General features: G+C 42.4%; 1 protein-coding gene across 16 annotated transcripts in view; it reads right to left on the bottom strand.

The window, feature by feature from the left end:
• Positions 1-24,428, bottom strand: part of PROM1 (prominin 1) — an 88,753-nt gene that overhangs the window by 49,468 nt on the left and 14,857 nt on the right. For 12 of the 16 annotated variants that reach the window (XM_075930693.1, XM_075930697.1, XM_075930695.1 and 9 more), the window contains exons 3-4: positions 12,112-12,170; positions 1,859-1,885 (exon numbers count right to left, since the gene is read on the bottom strand). In XM_075930693.1, the coding sequence (XP_075786808.1) occupies positions 1,859-1,885; positions 12,112-12,170 (86 nt within the window). The remainder of the gene's footprint in view (positions 1-1,858; positions 1,886-12,111; positions 12,171-24,428) is intronic. The other 4 variants (XM_014580555.2, XM_014580565.2, XM_075930701.1 and 1 more) reach the window with 1 other exon arrangement.

Raw genomic sequence — 24,428 nt, 5'->3', positions numbered from 1 at the left:
TAACAGCACATGTTACCTAGTAGTTGAGATTCATATACAGCCACTACTTAAAAACAAAATTAAAGCTACAAGATCCACTGGTTATTGTAGTCATTGGACTAATGGTTTCTAAGCCATCAACTTATATCTAACTTTCTCTCTGAAGCAGATAAAAAACATTGTAAATGTTGCTAACTCATCAAGAAATGCGTTAAGCAATGTATTTAACAAATTTGTGATACTGACAATTTGCTCTATAATGGATTAAAAATGGGTATGCTTAAATTAGCAGGCTCACAATTTGATCTACCATTTCTCAAAGCTGTTTTAAAAACCTATTTGAGAATATCAGCCACCATAAATATACCAACATACTGTACTTTAGTAGGAAATTATTTTTGTTCCTAAAATACAGATTTCTGTTATGACTGGAAGGCCTGAATATGAATACTGAAGAAAAATAATAAATTATGAAGGACAGTAACCTGTTTCAAAGAAAAATTGAAAAATAACTGAAAAAAAAACCATCAAGAGATGGATATTAAGCTCTTTGGGGCAGAGACTTTAGCTGCATGTCATGCATATTGCTATGCTCAGTTGGCAATAAACATACAAACAGCAACTAAAGGAGAGATTTTTCAAAGACATAGAAGGCACTGCTGGGAACCCAACTCCCTTTTAATCAGTGAGGTGGAAGCTTACCTGTCCTTGGTGCTTTTATAAGATTCATGCTAAGGGGCGTAGCTAGCATAGAAAAGAACATTCTGCAGCTGGGCCATGCCAGCCAACTAAGGCTTCGGGCCTGCTCCACTGTTGTATAGATTACTGGACTCAGGCTGTAGTCCAGGTATGGACCCTTCCAGACCAGGTTCTGGACCCTTCCAAAAGAGAAGCTAACTGCAGGTTTTTCTATGTTGTGTAGACCTACTCTAAGCAGTGGTTCTCAACCTTTTTGGGCTCAGGATCTACTTGTAAGTGTTTATTGCCTGTTGTGACTCAGTGAACAGTTGGCGGTGGCTTACCTAGACCACCCGCCAACTATTTACTGAGTCAACAGGCCAGGTGGTGGGACCCCAGAATTCAGAGTCCTGGAGCAGAGAGCCCTATGAGACAGGAGCTACCAAATGACCTCTGAAACATTCTGGCAACCCAAAATTGGGTACCCTGACCCAATGATTGAGACAACCTGCCCTAAAAGGCTATTAAAGTCACTTGGAAAAGTCTATATTAACTTTAAGGGTAATATACATTACTACACTTCCTACTGTGGCTCATCCTCTGTCTCTTGTATACAAGCAGTAGCTTGGCAGAAGATGGAATACCTGTTCAGGTGTTTTCACTCAAGACAAGTCATAATTGTTCACTAGCTATCAATCCTCTTGCTTGAGTTCTAGTCATACAGATTCTGCCTCCAATCTCCCCTGTCCTTGAAAGACAAGTTGCTCCAAATGCAGTGTTAATAGTAAACCATTACCATTAACAAGGTTATAATCTTTGACCTAATTGCCAATCCTACAATAAACCCTAGGAAATCACTAAGGGCTTACAACTGATACACTTGCTTTGAGAATAAGATAATTTTGGTTGGATTTTACAAGATCAACACTCATTAAAAATTTGTTTGAAAGATTACAAATTAACTAAAAATGATCAAAAATATATTTTAGTTGATTACCTGAACAATCTGGAATGCAGCCAAATCAAAATTTGTTTAAATGAAAAGCACCACCATCTCCACTTAAAATGACACAAAAAACGATGTGTGTTTTGACAGGAGAGGTGATTAGAGTCACTACTATGTGGAGCTGTTCTCCCCCTCTCACCACCCAAAAAAGGGACACAAAACACATGTACCAGATATAATGGACGGCTTTATTACCTGAAGAGTCAGGACAACATTTTCTGGCTGTGGAAGTCAATGCAGATGGAGAATGTGTATAATGCACAGGCAGCATGCACAAAAACAAATCATATGAGTGATGAATAATTAACTATAACAGAAACAAGAAAAATAGCAAAGAAGCAAAACAAAAAGCCACTGAACTAAGAAAAATGAATAGACGCACAGAATAATTAAGTCAAATTAATTATTTAAAGAAAATATATTATGAGTAGAGGGGTGGTTTTTGTTGTTGTTTCTTAGAGCCTTGGTAAGTTAAAAGGATTCAGGAATTCTTAATCCACCATAAATAGCTTTCAGTCTTAAAGTGAAAACAGACCAGTTATTTCTCTATAGACCATTAGTTATATGTCCTGAGACATTGCAGAGAAGAGGGGAGTTAGATATTGCATTAGTTTGCAATTTCTCAAAGAATGTCAGCTGCCAGAGCTGTTCCATAATACTTCTGCATTCTGAAGATACTAATTGTTTTGGCATTACGAGAAGCAGTTCCAATAGCAGTTTTCGTGCCTTGGCACATTATACAGGGAAATTATTCATCTACAATATAAAAGCTGGAAGGAAACAAAATCTACAAGAGTGGAAAAGGGTAAAAGAAAGGTGGTGACAGAAAGCAGAAATCTCATTTAAGTTCATAAGTGCTTCTGCTTCCACATCTGCCTTTCAATAGTTTTCCTGTTTTTCTTTCAAGTCACAAAAGTTTTAAAAAAAACAATTCTTCCTTCATTTTCAGATCTTAGGCACAGATTAAACAAAGAATTTCTCAATGCTATTTGTTTTTCTGCATCTTCATATGGCAATTCATACCTAATGGGTGTTACCTCTTTCCCTGGTAAGTTAGAAAATAAGAGGGTGAGTTGTAAGTTGTTATACTGAAGGATGAAAGTCACTGAAAAGGAAAATACTTCCAAACCATCCAAACACTTGAAGAATTCCTGACCCTATATTGAAACATTTTGCATCAGAAATTCCAGTTCAGTAAAACAAACTTTATAGAGTTGTTGAAATATGATGGGAGGTTTCTCAGGGTGACACACACACCTACCCCAGATGTGTGTTTAGGGTACACACTGGAGACTACAACTTGGGTCTCCCAAGTTCCTGTGAGGGTGCCCATTAATCTGTTAACTGAAAAATTGTGAATAATTTTTGTTTTAATCATACTATTAATAGAGTACCAATTAAAGTGTATTAAATATTTTAAGATATGTTTCTACATTTAAAATGTATAGATTTCAATTACATTATATTACTATACATTTGTACTGTAAAAATGATACAGTATTTATCTATTCACCTCATACAAGTACTGTAGCACAATCTCTATTGTAAAAGTGTAATTTAAAAATACAGATTTTGTTAAGTAACTGCATTCAAAATTAATACAATATAAAACTTTAGAGCCTATAAGTCCACTCAGTCCCACTTCTTGTTCAGCCAGTCAAACACTTCAGTAGCTGGCTTTGCAAAGAATTTACATGTAAACATTCAAATGCCACTTTGTGCTTCGACCACCATTCCAGAGGGCATACTTCCATGCTGATGATGCCCATTTAAAAAAGAGTTAGTTAAATTTGTGACTGAAATCCTGCGGGGAGGACTGACACCAGCACACGTTCATTTTAAGAACACTTTCATTTAAGGTTCAAAATGCAAGGAAGGAACCGGTGTGAAATTTCTAGATAGATACAGCATACAACCCATGCCTTAAGAACCTGAAGCACTTTCCAAAATCTGAGAGGAAGGAGATGTGGAACATGCTGTCAAGAGTCTTCCAAGAGCAACACACCTATACGGAACCTATAAAACCTGAACCACCAAAAAAAGAAAATTCACCTTTTGATGATGGCATCTAACTCAGATGATGAAAATGAACATGCACTTGTCTGCACCACTTTGGATCATTATCAGACAGATAATCCCAATTAAATCAACCCAGCAAGGGCTTTGTCAAGCCGAGACTTAAACACCTCTAGGGATGGAGACTCCACTACTTCCCTAGGTAACCCATTCCAATGCTTGACCACCCTCTAGTGAAATAGTTTTTCCTAATATCCAACCTGGACCTCTCGCACCACAACTTGAGACCCTTGCTCCTTGTTCTGCCATCCATCACTACTGAGAACAGGCTCTTTGGAACCTTCCTTCAGGAAGTTGAAAGCTGCTATTAAATCCCCCCTCACTCTTCGCTTCTGCAGACTAAATAGACCCAACTCCCTCAGCCTTTCCTCGTAGGCCATATGCTCCTAATCATTTTGGTAGCCCTCCGCTGGACCTTGTCTAATGCATCCACATCCTTCTTGTAATTGGTGGCCCAGAACTGGACACAGTACTCCAGATGTGGCCTCACCAGACCCGAATAAAGAGAAATAGTCACATCTCTGGATTTACTGGCAATCATCCTCTTAATGCAACCTAATATGCCATTAGCCTTCTTGGATACAAGGGCACACTGTTGACTCATATCCAGCTTCTCATCCACTGTAATCCCCAGGTCCTTTTCTGCAGAACTGCTACTTAGCCACTTGGTCCCCAGCCACTTGGTCCCCAGCCTGTAACAATGCTTGGGATTCTTCAGTCCTAAGTGCAGAACTCTGCACTTGTCCTTGTTGAATCGCATCAGATCTCTCATAGCTCAATCCTCCAATTTGTCTAAGACACTCTGGACTCTATCCCTGCCCTCCAGCATATCTACCTCTTCCTCTAGCTTAGTGTCATCTGCAAATTTGCTGTGGGTGCAATCCATCCCCTCATCCAGGTCATTAATGAAGCTGTTGAACAAAACCGGTCCCAGAACCAAACCTTGGGGCACTCCACTAGAAACCGATCATCATCCTAACATCAAGCCGTTGATCACTAGTCGCTGTTGATCACTACCCGACCTTCCAGCCATCTTTCTATCCCTTTAGCCAATCCACATTCCCTTAACCTGCTGGCAAGAATATTGTGGGACACCGTATCAAAAGCCTTGGTATATCACATCTACTGACTTTCCCATATCCACAGAGCCAGTTACCTCATAATAGAAGCTAAATCAGACTGGTCAAGCACTACTTGCCCCTCATGAATCCATGCAGACTATTCCTGATCACCTCCTCTTCTTCCAAGTGCTTCAAAATGGATTCGTTGAGGATCCCATTCATGATTTTTTCCAGGGACTGAGGTAAGTGTGACCGGCCTATAGTTCCCTGGATCGTCCTTCTCTTTCTTAAAGATGGGCATTACATTTACCTTTTTCCAATCATCTGGGATCTCTCCCGACCACCATGACTTTTCAAAGATAATGACCAAAGGCTCCTCAATGACATTTGCCAACTCCCTCAGTACCCTCGGATGTATTAAGTCCAGACCCATGGATTTATGTACGTTTAGCTTTTTTAGATAGAACGGTTAGGAACTTTCTCCACCAAGGGCTGTCCACCATCGTCCCATATTGCATCACTTAGCACATTAGTCTGGGAGCTGACCTTGTTCGTGAAGACCAAGGCAAAGAAAGCATTAAGTACTTCAGCTTTCCCCACATCATCTGTCACTAGGTTACCACCCTCATCCAGTAGGGGCCCTACACCTTCTCTGATCACCTTCTTCTTGATAACATGCCTGTAGAAACCTTTGTTATCCTTCACATCCCTTTTGAGTTGCAATTCCAACTGCGCTTTCGCCTTCCTGATAACTCCCCTGCATTCTCAAGCTATACATTTATACTCCTCCCTAGTCATCTGTCCAAGTTTTCACTTTTTGTAAGCTCCCTTTTCATGCTTAAGTTCACAAAGGATTTCCCCGGTAAGCCACTCCAGTCTCCTACCATATTTCCTTCTCTTGCTACGCATTGGAATGATTTTTCTGTGCATTCAGTAAGGCTTCTATAAAATGCTGCAGTTCTCCTGGGCTCCTTTCCCCTTCAGGTTAGCATCCCAGGGGATTCTGCCCATCAGGTCTCAGAGAGTCAAAGTCTGCTTTTCTGAAGTCCAAGGTGTGTATTTTACTACTCTCTCTTCTTCCTTTGGTCAGGATCCTGAAATCTACCATCTCGTGATCTCTGCTTCCCAGGTTGTCACCCGCCTCTACTTCCCCTATTAGTTCTTCCCTGTTTGTGAGCAGCAGGTGAAGCTGTGCACAGCCCCTGGTTGGATCCTTCAGTACTTGTGTCAAGAAGTTCTCCCCAACATTCTCCAAAAGCTTCCTGGATTGTCTGTGTACTGCTGTATTGGTCTCCCAAGATGTCAGGGTGATTAAAGTTCTCCATGAGAACCAGGGCCTGCAATCAGGAAATTTCTCTCAGTTGCCCGAAGAACTCCTCCTCTACCTCATCCACCTAATCTGGCACTCTATAGCAGACACCAACCGCAACATCACTGCTGTTGCTTACACCTCTAAACTTGACCCACAGACTCTCAACAGGGTTTTCTCCCTCTATATACTGGCATTCTGAGCAATCATAGTGCTCTCTTACATGCAGTGCAACTCCACCTCCTTTTCTCCCCTGCCTGTTCTTCCTGAACAGTCTATACCCTTCCATGACAGCGCTCCAGTCATGCGAGTCATCCCACCAAGTCTCTGGTTAAATCATATTTCTTGGACTGAGCCAGGGCCTTCAGTTCTTCCTGTTGGTTACCCAGGCTTCTCGCATTGGTGTACAAATACCTTAGATAACCAGTTGATCGCCCCACCCTCTGCATTCGAATCATGGGTCCTCTTTTGTTGCTCATTCCTCTTTGCATTTCTTCCCAGTATCCGACTTCCCCACTCCCCTCAGGGTTTTGGTCACCATCCCCCGACGAACCTAGTTCAAAGTCCTCCTCACTAGGTTTGCAAGCCTGCCCGCGAAGATGCTCCTTCCTCTCTTCGTTAGGTGGATCTCATCTCTTCCTAACAATTCTTGTGCCCGGAATAGAGTCCCATGATCAAAGAAACAAAAGCCCTCTCTCTGACACCGCCTGCGCAACCACACATTTACTTCCTCAGTTCAACAATCCCTGCCCAGTCCTTTCCCTTCAACAAGGAGGATGGACGAGGACACCATTTGCGCTCCGAATTCTTGGATACTTCTTCCCAACTCTACGTAATCTGCAACAACACGCTCAAGGGTATTCTCGGCCGTATCGTTAGTTCCCACATGGAGAAGCAGGAAGGGGTAGCGAGCCGAAGGTTTGATCAGTTTAGTACGACTCTCAGTCACATCTGAATTCGAGCTCCCGGTAAGCAGCACACCTCTCAAGATTCCAGGTCCGGACGGCAGATGGATGGCTCAGTCCTTCTTAGGAGGGAGTCCCCGACCACCACCACCTGCCTTCTTTTGGGGGGTGGTGGTCGTGGAACCCCCCCTCCCCAAGACTATGCATCCCATGCCTTCCAGTAGAAGTGGTTCCCTTCCAATTTCTTCCTTGTGAGGTCCCTTCCAAAGCATTCAGCACTGCAGAGCCTGTGGAGAGAGCCTGAAAGCGATTACTTACCTCTGTTGGAATGGGGGATTCCTGTGCTGGCCTTATTTTTCCTTCTAGAAGTTACATGCTGCCAGTTCTCTTCCTCATCCTGTACTGCCCTCTCTGGCTCTTCCGCCTGCCTTGTTTGCCAGGATTAAATGCTGCCATCTATTGAGGAAGTCTTCATCCTCTCTGATCAACTCCAGTCCTCTAATTTTTTCCTCCAAAATGGCAACCAGCTTGCACTTAGTTCAGATGAAATCCTTTCTTTCTTTTGGGAGGAAGACAAACGTGGCACATACTGTGCAGGTAACAGCAAGAGACCTATCACTATCCATACCCGCTGTCCTAAAAAAGGGTTTAAAGGAAAGGCAAGAGTACCTTGTCTCCTTCTCCCTCCCCTTCCAAACTCCTTCTCTAAACTCCCTGTTTGCAATCACCTGTTCGCAAGCTCCCTGGTCACGGACTCACTCCTTTATTAAGCCCTGGACTGCCTGATAGTCCCTCCCCCTACCAAGGCTCAGCCAATCAGCAGAGGCTTCTAGATTTCAAACTTTACTGTATCTTGCACACATATTTTACGATGCAGGCTAAAAATCCACTCATTTTCAGGTTGCACTGTAAATAAAAAACATGAAGTATTATCTTCCGCAAACGTAAACAAATTTGTCTTAACTGGATGAAGAAAAAGGATTGAATGGACTGGAGAGAAAAAAAGAACAACGTTGTTTTTTGGATATATAATTACACATTTGTATGCTCAACTTTCATTAAAAAAGGGATGGTACTACACTACTTGTATTAGATGTATTGAAAATATTATTGCTTTTGTTATTTTACAGTGCAAATATTTGTATTAAAAAATAAAGTGAGCACTTTACACTTGGCATCGTGTGCTGTAATTGAAATCAATAGATTTGAAAATGAAATAAAAATATTTAAATAAATGGTATTCTATTATTTAGTAGCACAATTAATCACTTTTTTAAAAAAAAACTTGATAGTCCTTGTTACTACACTGTCACTCAGACATCTCACTTGAATTCGCTGATTGCTGAGTTATGTTGGCAATTTTGGATAAAGGTGTGTGTAATTTTTTTGAAAAATAAAACTGCAAGATCTCAGCTTTATTCCATTGTGGAACAGGAAAGTTATTAATATTTCAAAACATTTTGTAGGATGGGAAACCTGTGTCTCTTCCAGCTCCAGTTAAGACACCCATCCATCCGTATGATAACATACGGATATTTTATGTACATCCAGAAACTACTATTGGAAACATCAGAGTTAGCTCAAATTTATAAAAGGTAGCAATGACACTGAATACATTTTTCATATAGTGAAATTTTATGCTCCACTGTAAATGGGTATTTAAAATTTCATTTAGAAAACAAAAAGCAAGTTCACTGTCTCATAAAAAACCCCTAGAATCATGGCAGCATGATCAGTTGGGTGGTTTGTGGGGACATAACTATAGTTAGTCAATTTTTGGTTTATCCTGGAAGAAAATGAGGGTGGCTAGACAGACTGTATAGGATGAATAGCGGTGGCTGCCCCAAAACCTGCACTTTTGGGAGCCCCCCATAACCGGCTCAACCCTCCTATGGAGGAGAGGGACCCAAGCGATTAGGGGGACATTCACCATGCGTGCGGCAGGAACCGGTGGAGCCCGGCAGCCTTCTCCACCCTGATGTGCCACCCTCTCCCAGCTTGCAACCCCCCTCCTAATGAGTGGAGTGGAGGTTGGGGGAGGGAGGAGAGAAGAGGCAGGGCCTGCAGCAGGGGGCTGCGCTAGGCCTGGCGCCTAGGAGGAAGGCTGCCCCAAGCTACGTGCCTCCCTTGGGATGGCCATGGTGCTAGGACAACTACTAAGACGACAGTCCACTTTACAAACGGAGTGGGCTAGGTGGGCTTAGTGCACAAGATTACAGCTGACAGTGGTTTCCAATTTCCCATTAATTCTATCCCAGTTCCTGAAGTTAGCAGGACTTATGGATGTCACTGACAATTGAAAGGCTTTGCTCAAAGTGTGTCAGTCAGTCCATGAAATCCAACCTCTAGGTTTCCTTACATATGGGCAAGCTGTTTGGTCTGGCCCTGCAGCAAAACCCTCCCTTAGGATCAGTTCCAAACATCTGGATACTATGCAAATGGGCTTAATATCAGCAAGGCTTCCCAGAGAGACTTTAGGTCAATGGGCATGAGTCTAGTGACCAGATTCATTTTTCTGCACACATACTGTACCACCCACAGCATGTTCCAAGAACATATAGCCTACCAGATGGTAAAAAGCATACTCCACCACCAATTTGGGCCTTGTTAAAGGTCCTCACTGCAGGAATTCAACCCACTGCACTGCTTGAGACACGGCCCACTGTGCCATAAGGATAAGGCAGGAAAAACATGTTTCCGTAATCAGGGCTGGCTCTAGGTTTTTTACTGCCCCAAGCAAAACATTTTTGGCCACCCTCCATCTCACTGCTGCAGGACTGGCACCGAGGAGGAAAGCGCACCTTTCACCTTGCGGCTCTGACTCCCACCATGCCCTCCAGCCAAACCCAGCCTACATCCCATCTCCCCTCCACTCACATACCGCCCCCACCCCACCCACTCACCGAACCCAGTTTCCACCTTCTCTCCCCTCCCAGGCAAACCCGACCCCTCAGTGACTGGACCCCGTCTGCCCTCCCTTCTGTCCACACCTAATCCACCTTGCACCCTCTCTTCCCTCCCAGCCAAACCCGATCACTCTCTCCCCCCCCCCAACCGGACCCAGTCCGCTCCCCTCTTCCACCTCCCCCCACTGACCAAACTCCGTCTCCTTTTCCTCTCCCTGCCAAACCCACGTGTACCCTCCCCACAACATGTGCAGAAATGTCCGAGTTCCCTGAGGGAGGGGTGAAAGTGGCACACGTCCCCCTGGGGATGCGCATGGACACTGCCGGGAAACATAACTGGCAAGGCCAGGGACACCTCTCTTCTCTCCCCTCCCCCCCTCCACCCCCCGCAAATCTCTGAGCCAGGGCAGGCAAGGCCCCCTCCAGCGGCTCTTCAGCACCAGACCAACCAAATCAGGCTGCAAAGTACTTCTCCCCTCCCCCCAGCCTTGGCGCCTCTGCTTTAATCATCCTGGCCCAGGCAGAGCCTTCCTTCTGCCCAGCCCCACCAAGGCTGCAGTTCTCCCCTCCCTCTGCGACCAGCACTGAGGTAGAGAAAAGGAGGAGAGAGTCGCCCTCCCCCCCCCCATTTGCCAACGTGCACTACCCCCCACCTCCTGACACACATGCAAACTCCTTGGCCAGGGGCACCCGCTCCAACCAGAGGGGTCACTAGTAAGCGCAAGGCAGGTGGAAAGATTACTATAGGCACCTGGCTTGCAGCGTGGTCCCTGGCTGCAGTGACCTGGGCTGCCCATTGCCTGGCCCCAGATTGCTCTGTGCAGCCTGCCCCGCATAGCCTGGGGAGAGCGGCTCACCCACTAGGGCCGTAGCGCTCCGGCACCGCTGCTATTCTCAAAGACCATGGTGTGCCCCCCTACATGTTGGGCCGTGCTGGCTGGTGCCAGTCAGAGGAGTGCGAACGATCCCTGGGCACCAGAGTCTGCTTCATGGGAGGCTCCCTCAGGCATTTTCCGCTCCGCGGCCGCTGGGTAGCGGCAGCGGCAGCAGCGCTGGGTAAGCGACTAGATCGGCATGTGACCAGTGCTCCTGTCGGGGCCGCCCCAGCCTGCCACAACGCCCTCTCGCGCTAACTAGAGGGTGCACTTTTCTCCCCAGTGCCGAGGGAAAGCAGTGAGGCAGTCCTGGAACCATGACGTCACAGTGCCTCAGCCATCACTGCGGGGCTGCGAGCACAACTTGCCCCACGCAGCCTGCCGGCGGAGGGTGGCTCCCTGCTGGCCCACTGCACGCTCCGCTGCCCCGCCCATTGCCTTGAGCGGCCACAGGGAGGCCTGCATTGGGCGGTGAGAGTCAGGAGTTCAGGAGTTCTCCGGCCAGTCTCTCTCAGAGATGGCCAGAATGCCACCCCCGGCAATGTTCCGCCCCAAGCACATGGTTGGTTCGCTGGTGCCTAGAGCCAGCCCCGTCCGTAATCACTTCAAAATAAAAAAATACTTTATCAGTGGAATGTGAAAAACTCAGCTGTCGGGAGGTAGCAAATGGAACCAGCCTAGAACTGAACAATTATGGTTTTCTAACTTTAACATGCTTCATGAAAAAGAAAGAGGAGAAAAAAAAAAAATTGAGAAAAAGAGCACAAGCTAGTCTGAGAGACAGATAGTTACATTTTTATAGCTGGAGTGCTTGAGAAAACTGCTGCTAAGATTGCCTGAGTAATTCTATTTTAAAGAATATTTTCAGTCAGGTTTTGGCTCTTCCAGGACATAAAAAAATAAAACAAATAGAAAAAGACAAATATATATTTTACAATAAATATTTACAGACAATCAGGTCTGCTTAAAAAGCATTATTAGAGTATAAGTGATTTTAGCACCTGAATATCAGCAGGAATCCCTTGTTCTATAACTAGTTAAAATCTGTCTTTTTTGTTTTTAAACATTGGCTTCAAATATTTGTTTTGCACAAAAGATTAAATGCATTTCACAAACCATTTTTTACAAAAATGTTCTTAGCATTTTTCAAAAAAGATTTTTACACGGTATTTCTTTGGAAACATGAAAATAACCAGATGTCAATCACATATCCAATTATTGTTAGGTTAAGTTATTCTCTTCTTTAAACAGAGAATGTTAATGTTTCAGCTAAATTATGAACACAGACACACTTCCATTATGTGTAGATATATTACCTTTTGATAATCACCCTGCACACTTCCAAACTGCTGCTGTGCTAGTTTTTTGATGAGATCTGAAAGTAAGCAAGAACATTCCAGAGTTTTAGAGAACATAAGTTAGAAAATGGAAGTAAGTTACATTGCTGGTTAGATAGGATAACACTGAGAACAGAAGTCAAAGATGACAGACAAACATATCTGAGCGTGACTAACTATAGCAGAATACTATAGTTTTTAAACTTACCTGTATATTTTATGAGAATCATGACAGATAATCAGGTTAATGAACTCCTACTGAGATGCAGTAAAGGCAGGGTTTGTTTTTAAAGTTGATCCTATGTGCTGTAGAGGCCAGTGAAGTGATAAATTAGATACTAGGTTACCTACTACCTAGCCATATCGATTTGGGTAATCTTAATGCCCCTTGTTTATGACAGGTCAACCATATCTTTGTTGGAAAATACAAATACTCCGCAATTAAGGTGGGTTTTTTAAAATCATAACAATCCTAAAAAGCCTATCATCTATGCACCCTACAACTATATAACTGATGCTTAAATACTCCTGTGTGGATCTTCAATGTAGCTTTTTCCACATCTTAGGCAAACAGCGCCTGGTCTGGAGCCAGTAGATGTCAGACCAGAGTTGACTCTGGAGCTTTCCTCGACCTTGGAATCAAAGATCAAACAGAATTCTCAAACTCACCTACTTGATATTATGGCTTATCTGCATTACCACAGTGCCCATGTTGTGCTAGACTACTCGCTCAGCCCAGCATGTTCTTTACCAATTGAATTCAAGTCACACCAACTACACAGTGACAGCCAAAAAGTGGAAGAGAAGTTCACTACAGAATATTCTAACTCAAAGTAGGCTCCAAGGGGTAGCCGAGTTAGTCTGTACAGGAAAAAGACAACAAATTATCTGGTAGCACTTTATAGACTAACAAAACATATAGATGGTATCATTAGCTTTCATGGGCACAGGCCACTTTTTCAGATGACCGGAGTAGGCTGACAATTTATTTTTAAGTTAATATTCTGTACATATTAGTTCATCTGTAAGCTCTTTAGGACTCAGACCCTTTTGTTACGCATTCATACAGGTCCAACTATGCTGAGGCTTCTAGGTACTATTGCAAGCCAAACAATGGAATTTTCAGTTACATCACTATGTTAATTTTCCCCAATAAAAAAGAAAGTTGAGACAACCCAGAATATTATGTCTGACTGATAAAGTCCTGCAACCCTATGCCATCAGTTTAAATCCAGACCAGATGGCAGTGGCTGACTACAGTTCATTGATGGCCATTTAATAGCCTATGTGAAGTAGCGTTGGGGGAGTCAATCCAATTCCTACTGAACATGTGGCACTGTATTGATTTTGGCACATCTGGAAGGCTAAGATTTCTCCTAAACTCTCATTCTCATCCTTATCGTTGGTCCCTCCAGTAAGAGAGGTGATATCACTGGCAGACAATAATGCAAGCTTTCTATTATCTGTTTCACTTCTATTCTGTTGCTCAAGGAGGATTAAGAGTTTTGGGGACTGAAGTTAATGCAGTACTATTCAAAAATAAAATTCATTTAAAAAAAAGTAAGTCATATGATGTGCTCAATGGGTTAGCAGGGGCATCTGTGGCTCCCACTTTCTCTCCAAGCTTTTTACAGCAAAATCCAGGGAGCTAAAAACCTAAACACCTTCACTGGCTCCATAAAATAAGACTTACAGGGAAAAATGAAATGAATGGCTTTTTAAAAAAATGTCTCTCTGAGAAAGTGTGTGAGGTAATATTTTCAGTGGGTGAAAGTGAAGATTTCGAGCTAAAGACATCTTTAACAACTGCGTAACTAAAACCTTGTCTCTTTCACCAAGAAAACTTGGCCCAACAGAAGATATCGCCTCACCCATCTTGTTTTGCTAATATCTTGGGACCAAAACACAACAATGCAAACAACAAAGAAAAGATGCAAACATGTAATGGGGAAGGCAGGAGAGTGGTTGTTTCTAGACACCAAAGTAGAGGAAACCGCAGCTGCCAAGATTGACTGGAAGGAAGGGAAATTACTGCTAACTTACCCTTTCATAGAAACAGCATAGTAAAGTGGCAACGGGGAATAGCAAAGCTATTACAATAATAAAAGCCATATAAGAACAGAGAGATTGGTAGCAATAGCAGATGATTAAGGAGTTTGTACTGCAAAGTATCAACATTTGGAGAAAACCAAAAAATGCTGGAACAATAGAGGTGAATGTCCCAAGAACAGAGGCACATACGTTTCTGGAAGGCACAGAATCCTAATCAAGGTAAGTATTTTAAAACTTTGGCTATTAAACACTTCAAACAAAGGTCAGCTAGCATTTAAAGAGATGCACAGAATTGCAGGTCTGATAAGCAACACACCCAAGTTGTGAGTCTGCAAACATACGGGGAATCAGCAAGGAGTCTTTACTGCATCAAAATCAGTAAGGGCATGTCTGCACACCCGAGTTATTTTGGGATACCAGAGGTAGCCCAAAATAGCTACCTCGCATCTTTTGAACACGTCCACTATTTCAAAATATAGCACATGCTGTTTTGCCATCCCTGTAAGCTTCATTCTACGAGGAGTAAGGGGTGGCTTGAAATAGCACTTTATTTCAGAATTTAGCACTGTGCAGACCAGTGTTTTTCAACTTTTTTTTTAATAAAGTACCCCTTTTTAAAAAAGTGTACCCCCACTACTTACAATTTTCAGACCATTTTTTTTCTACCATTGCAACACATTTGTTTAAACAACTTAAACATAACTGGGCGGGCGATTAAATTTTTGGATGTAAAAAGTACAAAAATAATGAAGTGCTGTAAAACTTAAAACAAAAATTCAGTTCTCTCCAAACTTCAGTTGTGTTGAAGTATCTTCCAGACTTCGAGTACCCCTAAGGGTACGCCTACCACTGGTTGAAAAACACTAGTGTAGACAGTGCCAAATGACAAAATAAGCAAACTGTGCATCTTCTTTCGAGTGCTGTGTAGACGCACAAAGACCCAAAAAGAGCTCAAGGACTCTGGGCACAGATTTTATATTTCCTGAGATTTCTGATATAATACAGAAACAAAGCAAAATATAACCCACTGATGTAACAATGCTACACTACACAAATTCAATTTAATTGACTCAGCCATACAATGCAGAATTCTACAAGAATACTACACACCTTTCCCACATCAACAGAAAAACTAAACTTGGTTAAAAAAAGCTTCTATATCTAAAATCAACTTGTAACCCAATTAGTACATAGGAGTGTAATGTAAGTTCCCTGTTTCTCTTAACGGATGTCTTTTATAATAATCGACAATGGTTTAAAAAATTCCTTTTACTATAGCAACGGATAAAATGAGAGCCATTAAAACTGCTGGAGTGGAGAAGTACTTTAAGCCGAAGTTTTATGTGAAAGAGTGAACATATTTATGATGGTAGATTTGCATATTCCCCCATTGTTTTATTTAAAAAAATCTCTTTGGATCATATCCTCAAGTGGTGTAAGATAGTATAATTCTACTGAATTCGATGCAACTGTGCCATTTACACTTAATAGCTGGCCCTTTGTCATTTATTTGTAGGGCCCAGCCTTAGACCATCTACTTATACAAAAGCTTCAGAGGGGTAGCAGAGTTAGTCTGTAACAGGAAAAACTTAAATAGACTAGTAGGACCTTAAAGGCTAACAAAACAGATAGATGGTATCATGAGTTTGTGTTCTTTACATTTTTACTTATACAAAGTACAACCAAGATCTTGCGCAGGATTAGAAAAACTGAATAAAAAAAATAAAAGATTGTTGGCAATAGCTGATCTTATATTCTAAACATAGGACAGTATGGGCCTAAAAAGATACTGGACTCTGTATGAATCTGCACAAATAGCAGGTTTCCCACACTTGAATCAAAAACACTTTCAAGCAAGCAATGGGTGTGTTACCTGCAACTGATTCAAAATACTTTCTTAAAGTGTAATGTAACTAAAGGCTGCTGGTACTGAAACTTATTGAACAGCTGATAAGAACTCCCATCACCACATCAGGCTAATGCAGTTACATCAGCAGCTAATAAAATAGCTGAAGATGTTAATAAAAATCACTGGCACACTTTTTATGTTGACATATTATGTACTGTTGTGTAATATAAGTGACAAAAACAACAACAAAACAGAAGCAGTTTGGCAGGATCTTTATGATATTTCTGAAATAAAATGCATCAGTTTTAGTTTTGCAGGACTTTTTTGGGAGGGAGGGGTGTTCCAATGTGGGTTGATGATAGACTTCACAACACTGGAATTTCTTACAGAATGGAAGTTAAGTTTTATAACCAGTATAACTTGATAGGCACTGTTGCCATTTTGGAGTAAAGAATTAAACAGAAATCAGCCAAATACCATATGTTAAACAAAACAAAACAGAAGAGTTAAGTAACTTATTTTTAATGAATTTGAAAAGGCTCTGAATTGTGGTTCTGAATCACAGAAGTTTACTCAGAGCTAAACACCATTACCTCATTGCTGCTTATAGCTGTCAGTCAAGATGACAGAACCAATTTTCCATCTATTTTTCATAGTATTTCTGGGTACACAGTTTTTCCAAACTGAATTATTGGATACTCTTCAAAGCAGGCCCAACAGAAAAAACTAACTTTATAATGTTCAAGATGAACATGACTAAATTAAGGATGTAAACAGTTAGTTGATGAGCTCTGGTTTATCAGTTAATGTTCACAGTTACACTGTTCCACACAGACTCCTGTCCCACTACTGGGGAGATGCCTGCCTCACCACGATGCTGCCTCTTATATAGGCTGGCTCCCCAGCAGCAGGTGTGTATAAGCATACTACTGCTGAGTGTCAGCAGTTACACATATATCCACATTTTAACATCTCTATGCTATAGAATACATGTTGTGTCCCTTCAATTAGACAAAACAAACATTAATTACTGTATGAAGTCCAGATTTCACTCCACATGTTGAACTGGTCACAAAACAACATGACCACTACTCTACTTGTACTTTTCTCTATCTAGAAAATCTGTCACATACATTTAGTCCTTGGCAAGGTTTCCAGATATGTCACAGACTACCAATTCTCTCTACTAGGGGCCAGTCATTTATGCAAACAGCTACCACTATACGATTCTTTCCATTTAACATTTTATAAGTTCTTTGGTATCAACTGTAGTAACAGTCAAAATAAACTCATTTGATATTAAATGTGCAAGTTATGCAATAACATCACTGTTGTAAGTTTGACAACACAAATCAAATTCCTTTCAGGTGACAAATCTTTCTACATTTTACATTACGCCATGGAAGTCTTTAAAAGTAGAAGATGCCACAACTCGATTGAGCACACGTATAGAGCTCAATTCTTAAAAAGGAAGATATTGCGAAAAGCATGATGACCTTTGTTTACAAATTAACTGCATTACCTTTTAAATCTATGACTGACTGAGCAGATGCTTGCATTGTTTCACATGACCAGTAATCCAAGGTCTTGACACAGAACACATTTTATCACTGAGGTTAAAGAGCTTTACTTTATAAGGCTCACTTACTATACTAATTCTGTTAATGCTTTACTCAGTCCCTTTCCTGCTTTCCCCACACATGCAAAATGTTAAAGCAGATTGAACTATTCACTTCTTATACCACCAACTTACTGATACTAACACCTCCTTGCAAAACTTCATATAAACACTGCTTTCCACATGGTGTGAGCGTTGTGTAGATATTTCTAAATATGGTTATTCAAACACACCATAAAGTTTGTTTCTTGGCACTATACAACAGAAAGGAATGACAAAAGAGAATAGCGACTTGCTTAATATCCAGATAGCTTACTGCTATCAATACAACAAACTAGTACAATTCTCACTCCCAGGAAAGTTTTACAGGACTAGGTGACAGTAGTGGTGGGGGGAGGGGCAAAGCCAAAAGTCAGGACTATACAGTTAATGGAGGGAAGGGTTTATTTAAATTGCAGAGAAATCACTTTTCCTATTGTTGGTTGCAGCATAAATAATTTCATGGATGTAAAATTTGCACGCCTCCTGCTGGTCCTTGAGTTCCCTGGACAGTGCAACCGCAACAGCCTTCTGTTGGTAGCTGTCCATAAATGCAAGCAGACCAGCATGTGGCATCTGGAGTCAGGCAGGGTGCAGAGCAACAGACACCCAATAGTTGGAGACTAGTAGTCTCTTTATATAGCGCAAAGGGTAGGGTGCATGGAGCATGCGTCACCTCTCCCCCATGCACCTGAAGTGGAGAGGTCTGCCAGCACTTAAAGAACATGGGCTGAAGCCCTGACTGCTGGCATCCCTTTCCTCAACACCACCCACCACGGGGCCGAAATGCCTTTTCCCAGCTCCCCCACTGCTAGCTGCAGCCCCCCCCAACTCCTGCCCCCCAGGCTGAAGCCCCCTGCCACCACAGAGCTTCAGCTGTTTCTGGCTGGCCCTCACCAGCAGGCTGAAGCCCCTTTCTCTGGCAGCCTCCACCACTGGCAGCAGCCTCCCAAGTCAACAGGATTACTCATATACTTAAGTGCTTTTCTGGACTGGTGTCAAGGTGAGCACACCTACTGTCAAATTAAGCAATTTCACAACACTTAGAAAATGTAAGTCTGAAATTAATGTATTACTGCTGTTTCAAACTCACGGTTTCTTTTAAAACACGATTTGTATGGAGCTGTGCCATGTTTTAACACAAACTTTCACGATTAGTGAAGGCACAGCAAGTTTCATGCTTATCCCTGGAGATATCAAAAATAATTTGATTTAACAGAAAAGATTGTGAAAATGATGACCATGCAATTAAAGTCTGTTTTGACTTCATGTGACTGATCCAAAGCCAACCAAAGTCAGTCAGAATCCAGTGGTCTTCAATAAGTGCTGGATCTGATCAGGAGTGAAAAGGCCCACCTCTTCTGGAACGTAAGCCTCTACAGCTTGTTGCCTTATTGCCAGTTACTTGGTTTTCAGCATCCAGCGTTGCTCTTTATTCCAGCAGCCCCCGTTAGCTCTAGTCTTCTACTAAATCAGGGTCAGACAAGAGCCACTGGTGGCGGTGGCAGTGGCAGAAGGACCCAGCACACAGGCTGTTGTGCACAGGTCCTTTTTTCCCTGCTTATGCCATGGAACTGTCACCCTCCTTAAGATCAAGAAAACCGTCCACAAGACCCAGCCCTCCCCCAGAAACCACGCAGGCAGTGCATTTGATATGAGAAGCACCTAAGCTGAAACTACATTCCAGATAGGAACCAAGTTTTCCTTCCTGCTTAAATGTTCCTTGTAGCAGTCTAGACTTAAGAGTCTACATGCATGGCGAAGACTGTTCCTCTCCAAGCTCCAATGGTTAGGGATTCAGATCTTACTCACCACTTATAGGGTCTCCTTTAGGCAGCTTAAGTTACACCCATTTTCCCCAATGACGACAGAATTTTGGGGGAGGGTGTCTTTCCTCAGTGTTCCTGTCCCTTTATATTTTGGCAAGGTCTCTCTCCATGCAGGTGGCTAGCTTCATCTTCAAGGTTAACTTGCTTCCTTAGCAATTTGATCATGCGGTTACCATTCTTTACCCTCCCATCAAAGAAACTCCTTATTCAAGTGCAACCTGGGCATTATATTCTTCCCACATAAAACCTGGAAACTGTAGATCCAATTTATAATCTGTACTGTTCAAAAAAGGTACAAAAAGGAGAGAACAGATTTTCATGAAAGAATTACCTAATAGTAGAGATACATACCTTGTATTAGAGCATACCCTCTGTGAGCTGGCCACATCTTGGACAGAAAAGAGATAGAAACCTGGCAATCACTCCTCACTATCATGGATCATTATAGAACATGCACCCAAAAGATAGAACTAGGTACGGTCTCTCCCATGAAGAGCTTTCAGGGTTATCAGAGGCTATGATACAATCTATGCTGTGTCTAATTTATTGGGCTACTTGCAGGAAATGAAAATATTTCTCCTGCGTAGTAAACTGACATTCTCCAGAGGAGCCCACCTGTATGGAAGACCCACTTGACTACTCTATATATACACAGCTAGTTTATGTAGTAATTAGGGATGTTAGAGTACAACTGGTTAACCAATAAGCATCACATCTTCCCTGCTATAGGTCTGCAAGAAATTTTGGTGAAAGCAGGCAGGCAGGCTCAGTTCTGCTGCACGGTGAGCCCCGGCAGCAGCCCCGGCAGCCTGCCTGCCAGTTTCAAGTTTTCTACAATACAGAGCCACAGTGGGGGCAGCCTGGGAATGGTAGCGACCCAGCACAAACCAGGACGGAGCCTGCAGGCTCCTACTGCAGAGCCCGCAGAGGGCTGTAGTAAACTTAGTGTAAAAAACAGTGTAACCAACAGGATATTTAATGGTTACTGTATTACATGGTTTTTAAACATCCCTACAAGTAATGTATTTCAGAGTTCTCAGTTTTGAGCTAGTGAGTGAGGATAAGGAATAGGGCTGCTAGGTGTCCGGTTTTGAACCGGATAGTCTAGTATTTGAGCTCTCTGTTTGGGAAACAAATTGAAAAAATATAAATGTCCGGTATTTTCTAAATAAGATGTAATGTAGATTGTGATGTGATGTCAAGTGTGTCCAGTATTTTTATTGAAACCATCTGGCAACCCTAATAAGGAAGCTTGGGCTGGAGCAAAATAAGTGAGGGCTGTTGGAAGGGTGGCTCTAACTAGGGTTGCCAGCTGTCTGGTATTGATCCAGACAGTCCAGTATTTTTGCCTCCTGCCCGGTAAAAACTTCAGAAGATACTGGACACCTAAAATGTGTAGTATTGTCTGATTTTTTTTCCCCCCAGACATAAGCCGAAAATCCTGGGTCCTTACCGGGTTCCACAGGGGAGCTGTCCAGCCTGGAGCAGGAAGATGGAGGACGGCTGCCGTCCTCCATCTTGTTAGGGCAAAAAAGCCTCAAAAGCATTTCTTAAAGGGGCCATGCTGTTTTTTTTTTTTTTTTTAATTTAGCTTAACTCTTGGGGTCCTTTTTTGGCTCAACAACTTTGGTCATCCCCCCCCTCATTCTTCCTCCCCCCCCCCCAGCAGAATTTTTTCCCCCAGTGGGTTTTTTTGGGGAGGGGGAGAGAAGGGGTGTCATCTGGCAACCTTAGCTCTAACAGGCATAAAAATATAGCATCATGTGCCCACAAAAGCTCATGATACCACCTACATGTTCTGTTAGTTTAGCAGCATCTTAAAAACTATTTGTTGTTGTTTTTCCCGTTACAGAATAACTCGGCTATTCCTCTGAAGATAAAAAATAGCAGTTAGCCAGTCACCACTTGCAAATAAGTCTTAATTGTTTTAAAGACAATTGGAAATAAATTCCCATATTCACATATTTAAAGTGCTATAATAAACTCATGCAAGTTACAAGAGAGGTGGTTTTCTTACATCAAGAGTTAGAGTGTTCCATAGAAACCCATTTTTTTTAAAAAAAGAAAAGAATGTGCTGCCCTAGGGGAATCCTGGAAACCTCTACAAATATAAGTCCTCAGAAGACTTAATATTTGTATTAAAGGATGTGAACTCACATTGCCAGATCCTTTTAAAGACTCACTTAAACATTGCTAGTTCACCACAGAATGGAGCAGCTAACATTTCAAGCATTTCTCCCTTTCTACTCACTCAACTGAACAGCTATTTCTTGACTTTCAATAGCAAGATTTCACAGTGAGTATTGAGATCTTTGTAGCTGAACAGATAAGCCACTGAACTGACTGCTGAACTTCAAAAAAGTTCTAAAAGAATATCGGGGCACAGAGACAATTCAGAGTCCATGAGGGGATGGGGGGGCGGGGGGGAAAGAGACAAGAGCTTGGAGATGACAGAGCAATGGGTTACCCCAAGGCGCTCTGTGCCTTCTCCAACACTATTCAGCCTTTACATCAATGACCTGCCAGCAACAGTCTCACAAAAGTTCATTTACACAGTTGACATCTGTTGCTGTACCCAGGCACGGTCATTTCAAGAGCCTGATGTCTGGGACATGGTACAATTAGCGGTCTACTGCAGAACTTGGTGCTTCTAGCCAATCATAAAAACAGTCTCTAGTTTGTTCCATCTTCATTGTGCCAGCGCAGTGCAACCTGAGAACCGAATGCTTATCTGAATGGCCAGAAGGTTCTACTTCATGCTTCACCAGTCTACCTCTGTATGACCTTACACCACATTGAATTATCTGAATTGCCCGGCTGAGGAAGACAGCACCTAAAAATTAAAGATTGTTTTAAGGTTCAGCGGCAGCCTAGAAAGACTGCATTATACCACTTAAAATGGCATTGCTTGACTAGATGTTAAACAGGAGCACAGCTGGGATGGCAACAAAGTGGGGTTGAGATGCAGCGTGTAATACAAGATACGGAGAACAGCAAGCAAGAGTGACATGGAACTGTGTGAATTCTCCCTAAAACAGGTTGGACTGTACTGGCCCCTAGGGTTGCCAAATGCTTTCACAAAAAATCCAGAACACGGCAGGAAAAAAATTGGTTGAGCAAAAACCAACTTCCTCCCTCCCCCCCTGCCCAGGAAAGAACGTCCCCGCCAGCCTTCCATCCATCTTACATGTCCTGTATTTTCTGGGTTTTTTTTTTTTTACTGAACAGGGGGCCACAATTAATGGACTGTCCAGGCAAAAGCCAGACACCTGGCAACCCTATGGTCCCACATCTTCATGACCTGAAGAGTCCCAAACAAGGGGATTTACAAGACCAGGGAAGGTCCATGCCCTAATGGCCTGTGCTACCCATCATGCTCAGGCTAGAATTCCCCAGCCACTGGAGTCAGGGAGCTCCTCTGGGGCCAAAACTACCTGCCATGTCAACCATCCTCTCCCCTCCCTCCCACATACACTTTGGGCTCCCAGCTGAGTCACCATTGCCCCAATAGTGCTCCTGCCCTGCCACCAGACCTCCCTCTTCCTGAAATCTGTGGTCCAGGAACATCCATGGTTCATGCCAGACCATGGATTCCCAGTTAAGGGAGGTACAACCTGTGGCACTTTAATCAGAAAGTATGGGTGCTATAGGCGTTTAGCTACAAGAAGCAAGGCAATTCATAGGAATGATGAAATGTGATGCAGCAAAAGTAACTTGGTGAATGGGAAGCAGTAAAGGAAACATACAATTTTAATAGATACCTCTTCTCAGAAGCAAATTTCACTCATCCCAAACAAGACAAAATAGCCAATAGATATTCTCCAGTTCAATGAACATTTAACTCATGCACGCACCAGAGCTCCTTATTTTCCAAGAAAGGCTAGATGGAAGCATAGTAATATAAACAGAATGGACTCAGTATGTTATTAACCAGGAAGTGAAATTAAGCCATTAAACCTTTGTTCTCCCACAAGGTCCCCAGTCTTTACAACTGCCAACCACTAGACAAATTCCCCTCTCACCCATTATCCCATGCAGTAATCCACACAAATTTTTGAAAAGGCATAGCCAGACCGCAAATCGTTTATTTAAAAAAAAAAGTCGCTATAATGCTGATTGTCACACAGAATAAAAAGGCTTTTCCTTCAAAAATAACTTTTTCCAGGGACATGACGACGGTTCTTCACTACAAAGAAAACTTGTTGCAAATTTGCAAGAGCCACCAAAAAAAGTTGCCTTCAGAAAAATCTTAGCTCAGAAATCTGCATACATAATATAAACTGTGCCAAGAGGGGTGCACATGAAAGAGTATTGCATGCTAAAAATTAATACAATTTCTGCAAGACATTTTAAAAGAAAACTGAATGGCTTTGTTTACAGCACTATAATTAGCCAACACTATATATTTTGTCTGTAGTGGCTACATGAAGCTCTCTCTAGGCCACCATCTGGTAAGGATTTACAACAGATTAAGGGCAAGGGTTTGGCTCAGGATGTTGTATAGGATTGTCTGTTTTAACCCCCTGAAGTCACTGAGCAACATGTTGGTACTTTGTAGTTCACACATCCAAGGTGCACTGGAGTAATGCAAACATTTAAAGAGGTTATTTTTAAAACATATGCATAAAAATGGTGTATAACCTTCAGTAGGGATTTCCAGATCCCTTCCTCTGCACTCAATAATGTTCCAGAATATTGTAAATAAACTAACAATAGAAGAGAAATCTCCTTTTATACTCTAATGTGAATGCAGACAATTGGAAGTGACACAGAGTCCTACTGGTATTTGTTTTTAATTACTTCAGCAAGTATCTTTTGGAAAACACATTATGACCTCACAATTTATATTTGGCATTTCTTTGCAAGGGGCCGTATACGTCATATAAACCTGTATCAAATACACCACGAT

This window comes from Pelodiscus sinensis, chromosome 5 (genome assembly GCF_049634645.1).
Source record: "Pelodiscus sinensis isolate JC-2024 chromosome 5, ASM4963464v1, whole genome shotgun sequence".
Lineage (NCBI taxonomy): Eukaryota > Metazoa > Chordata > Testudines > Trionychidae > Pelodiscus > Pelodiscus sinensis.
The sequence above is the reverse complement of the archived record's forward strand: the minus strand, read 5'-3'. Positions and strand labels throughout refer to the sequence as shown.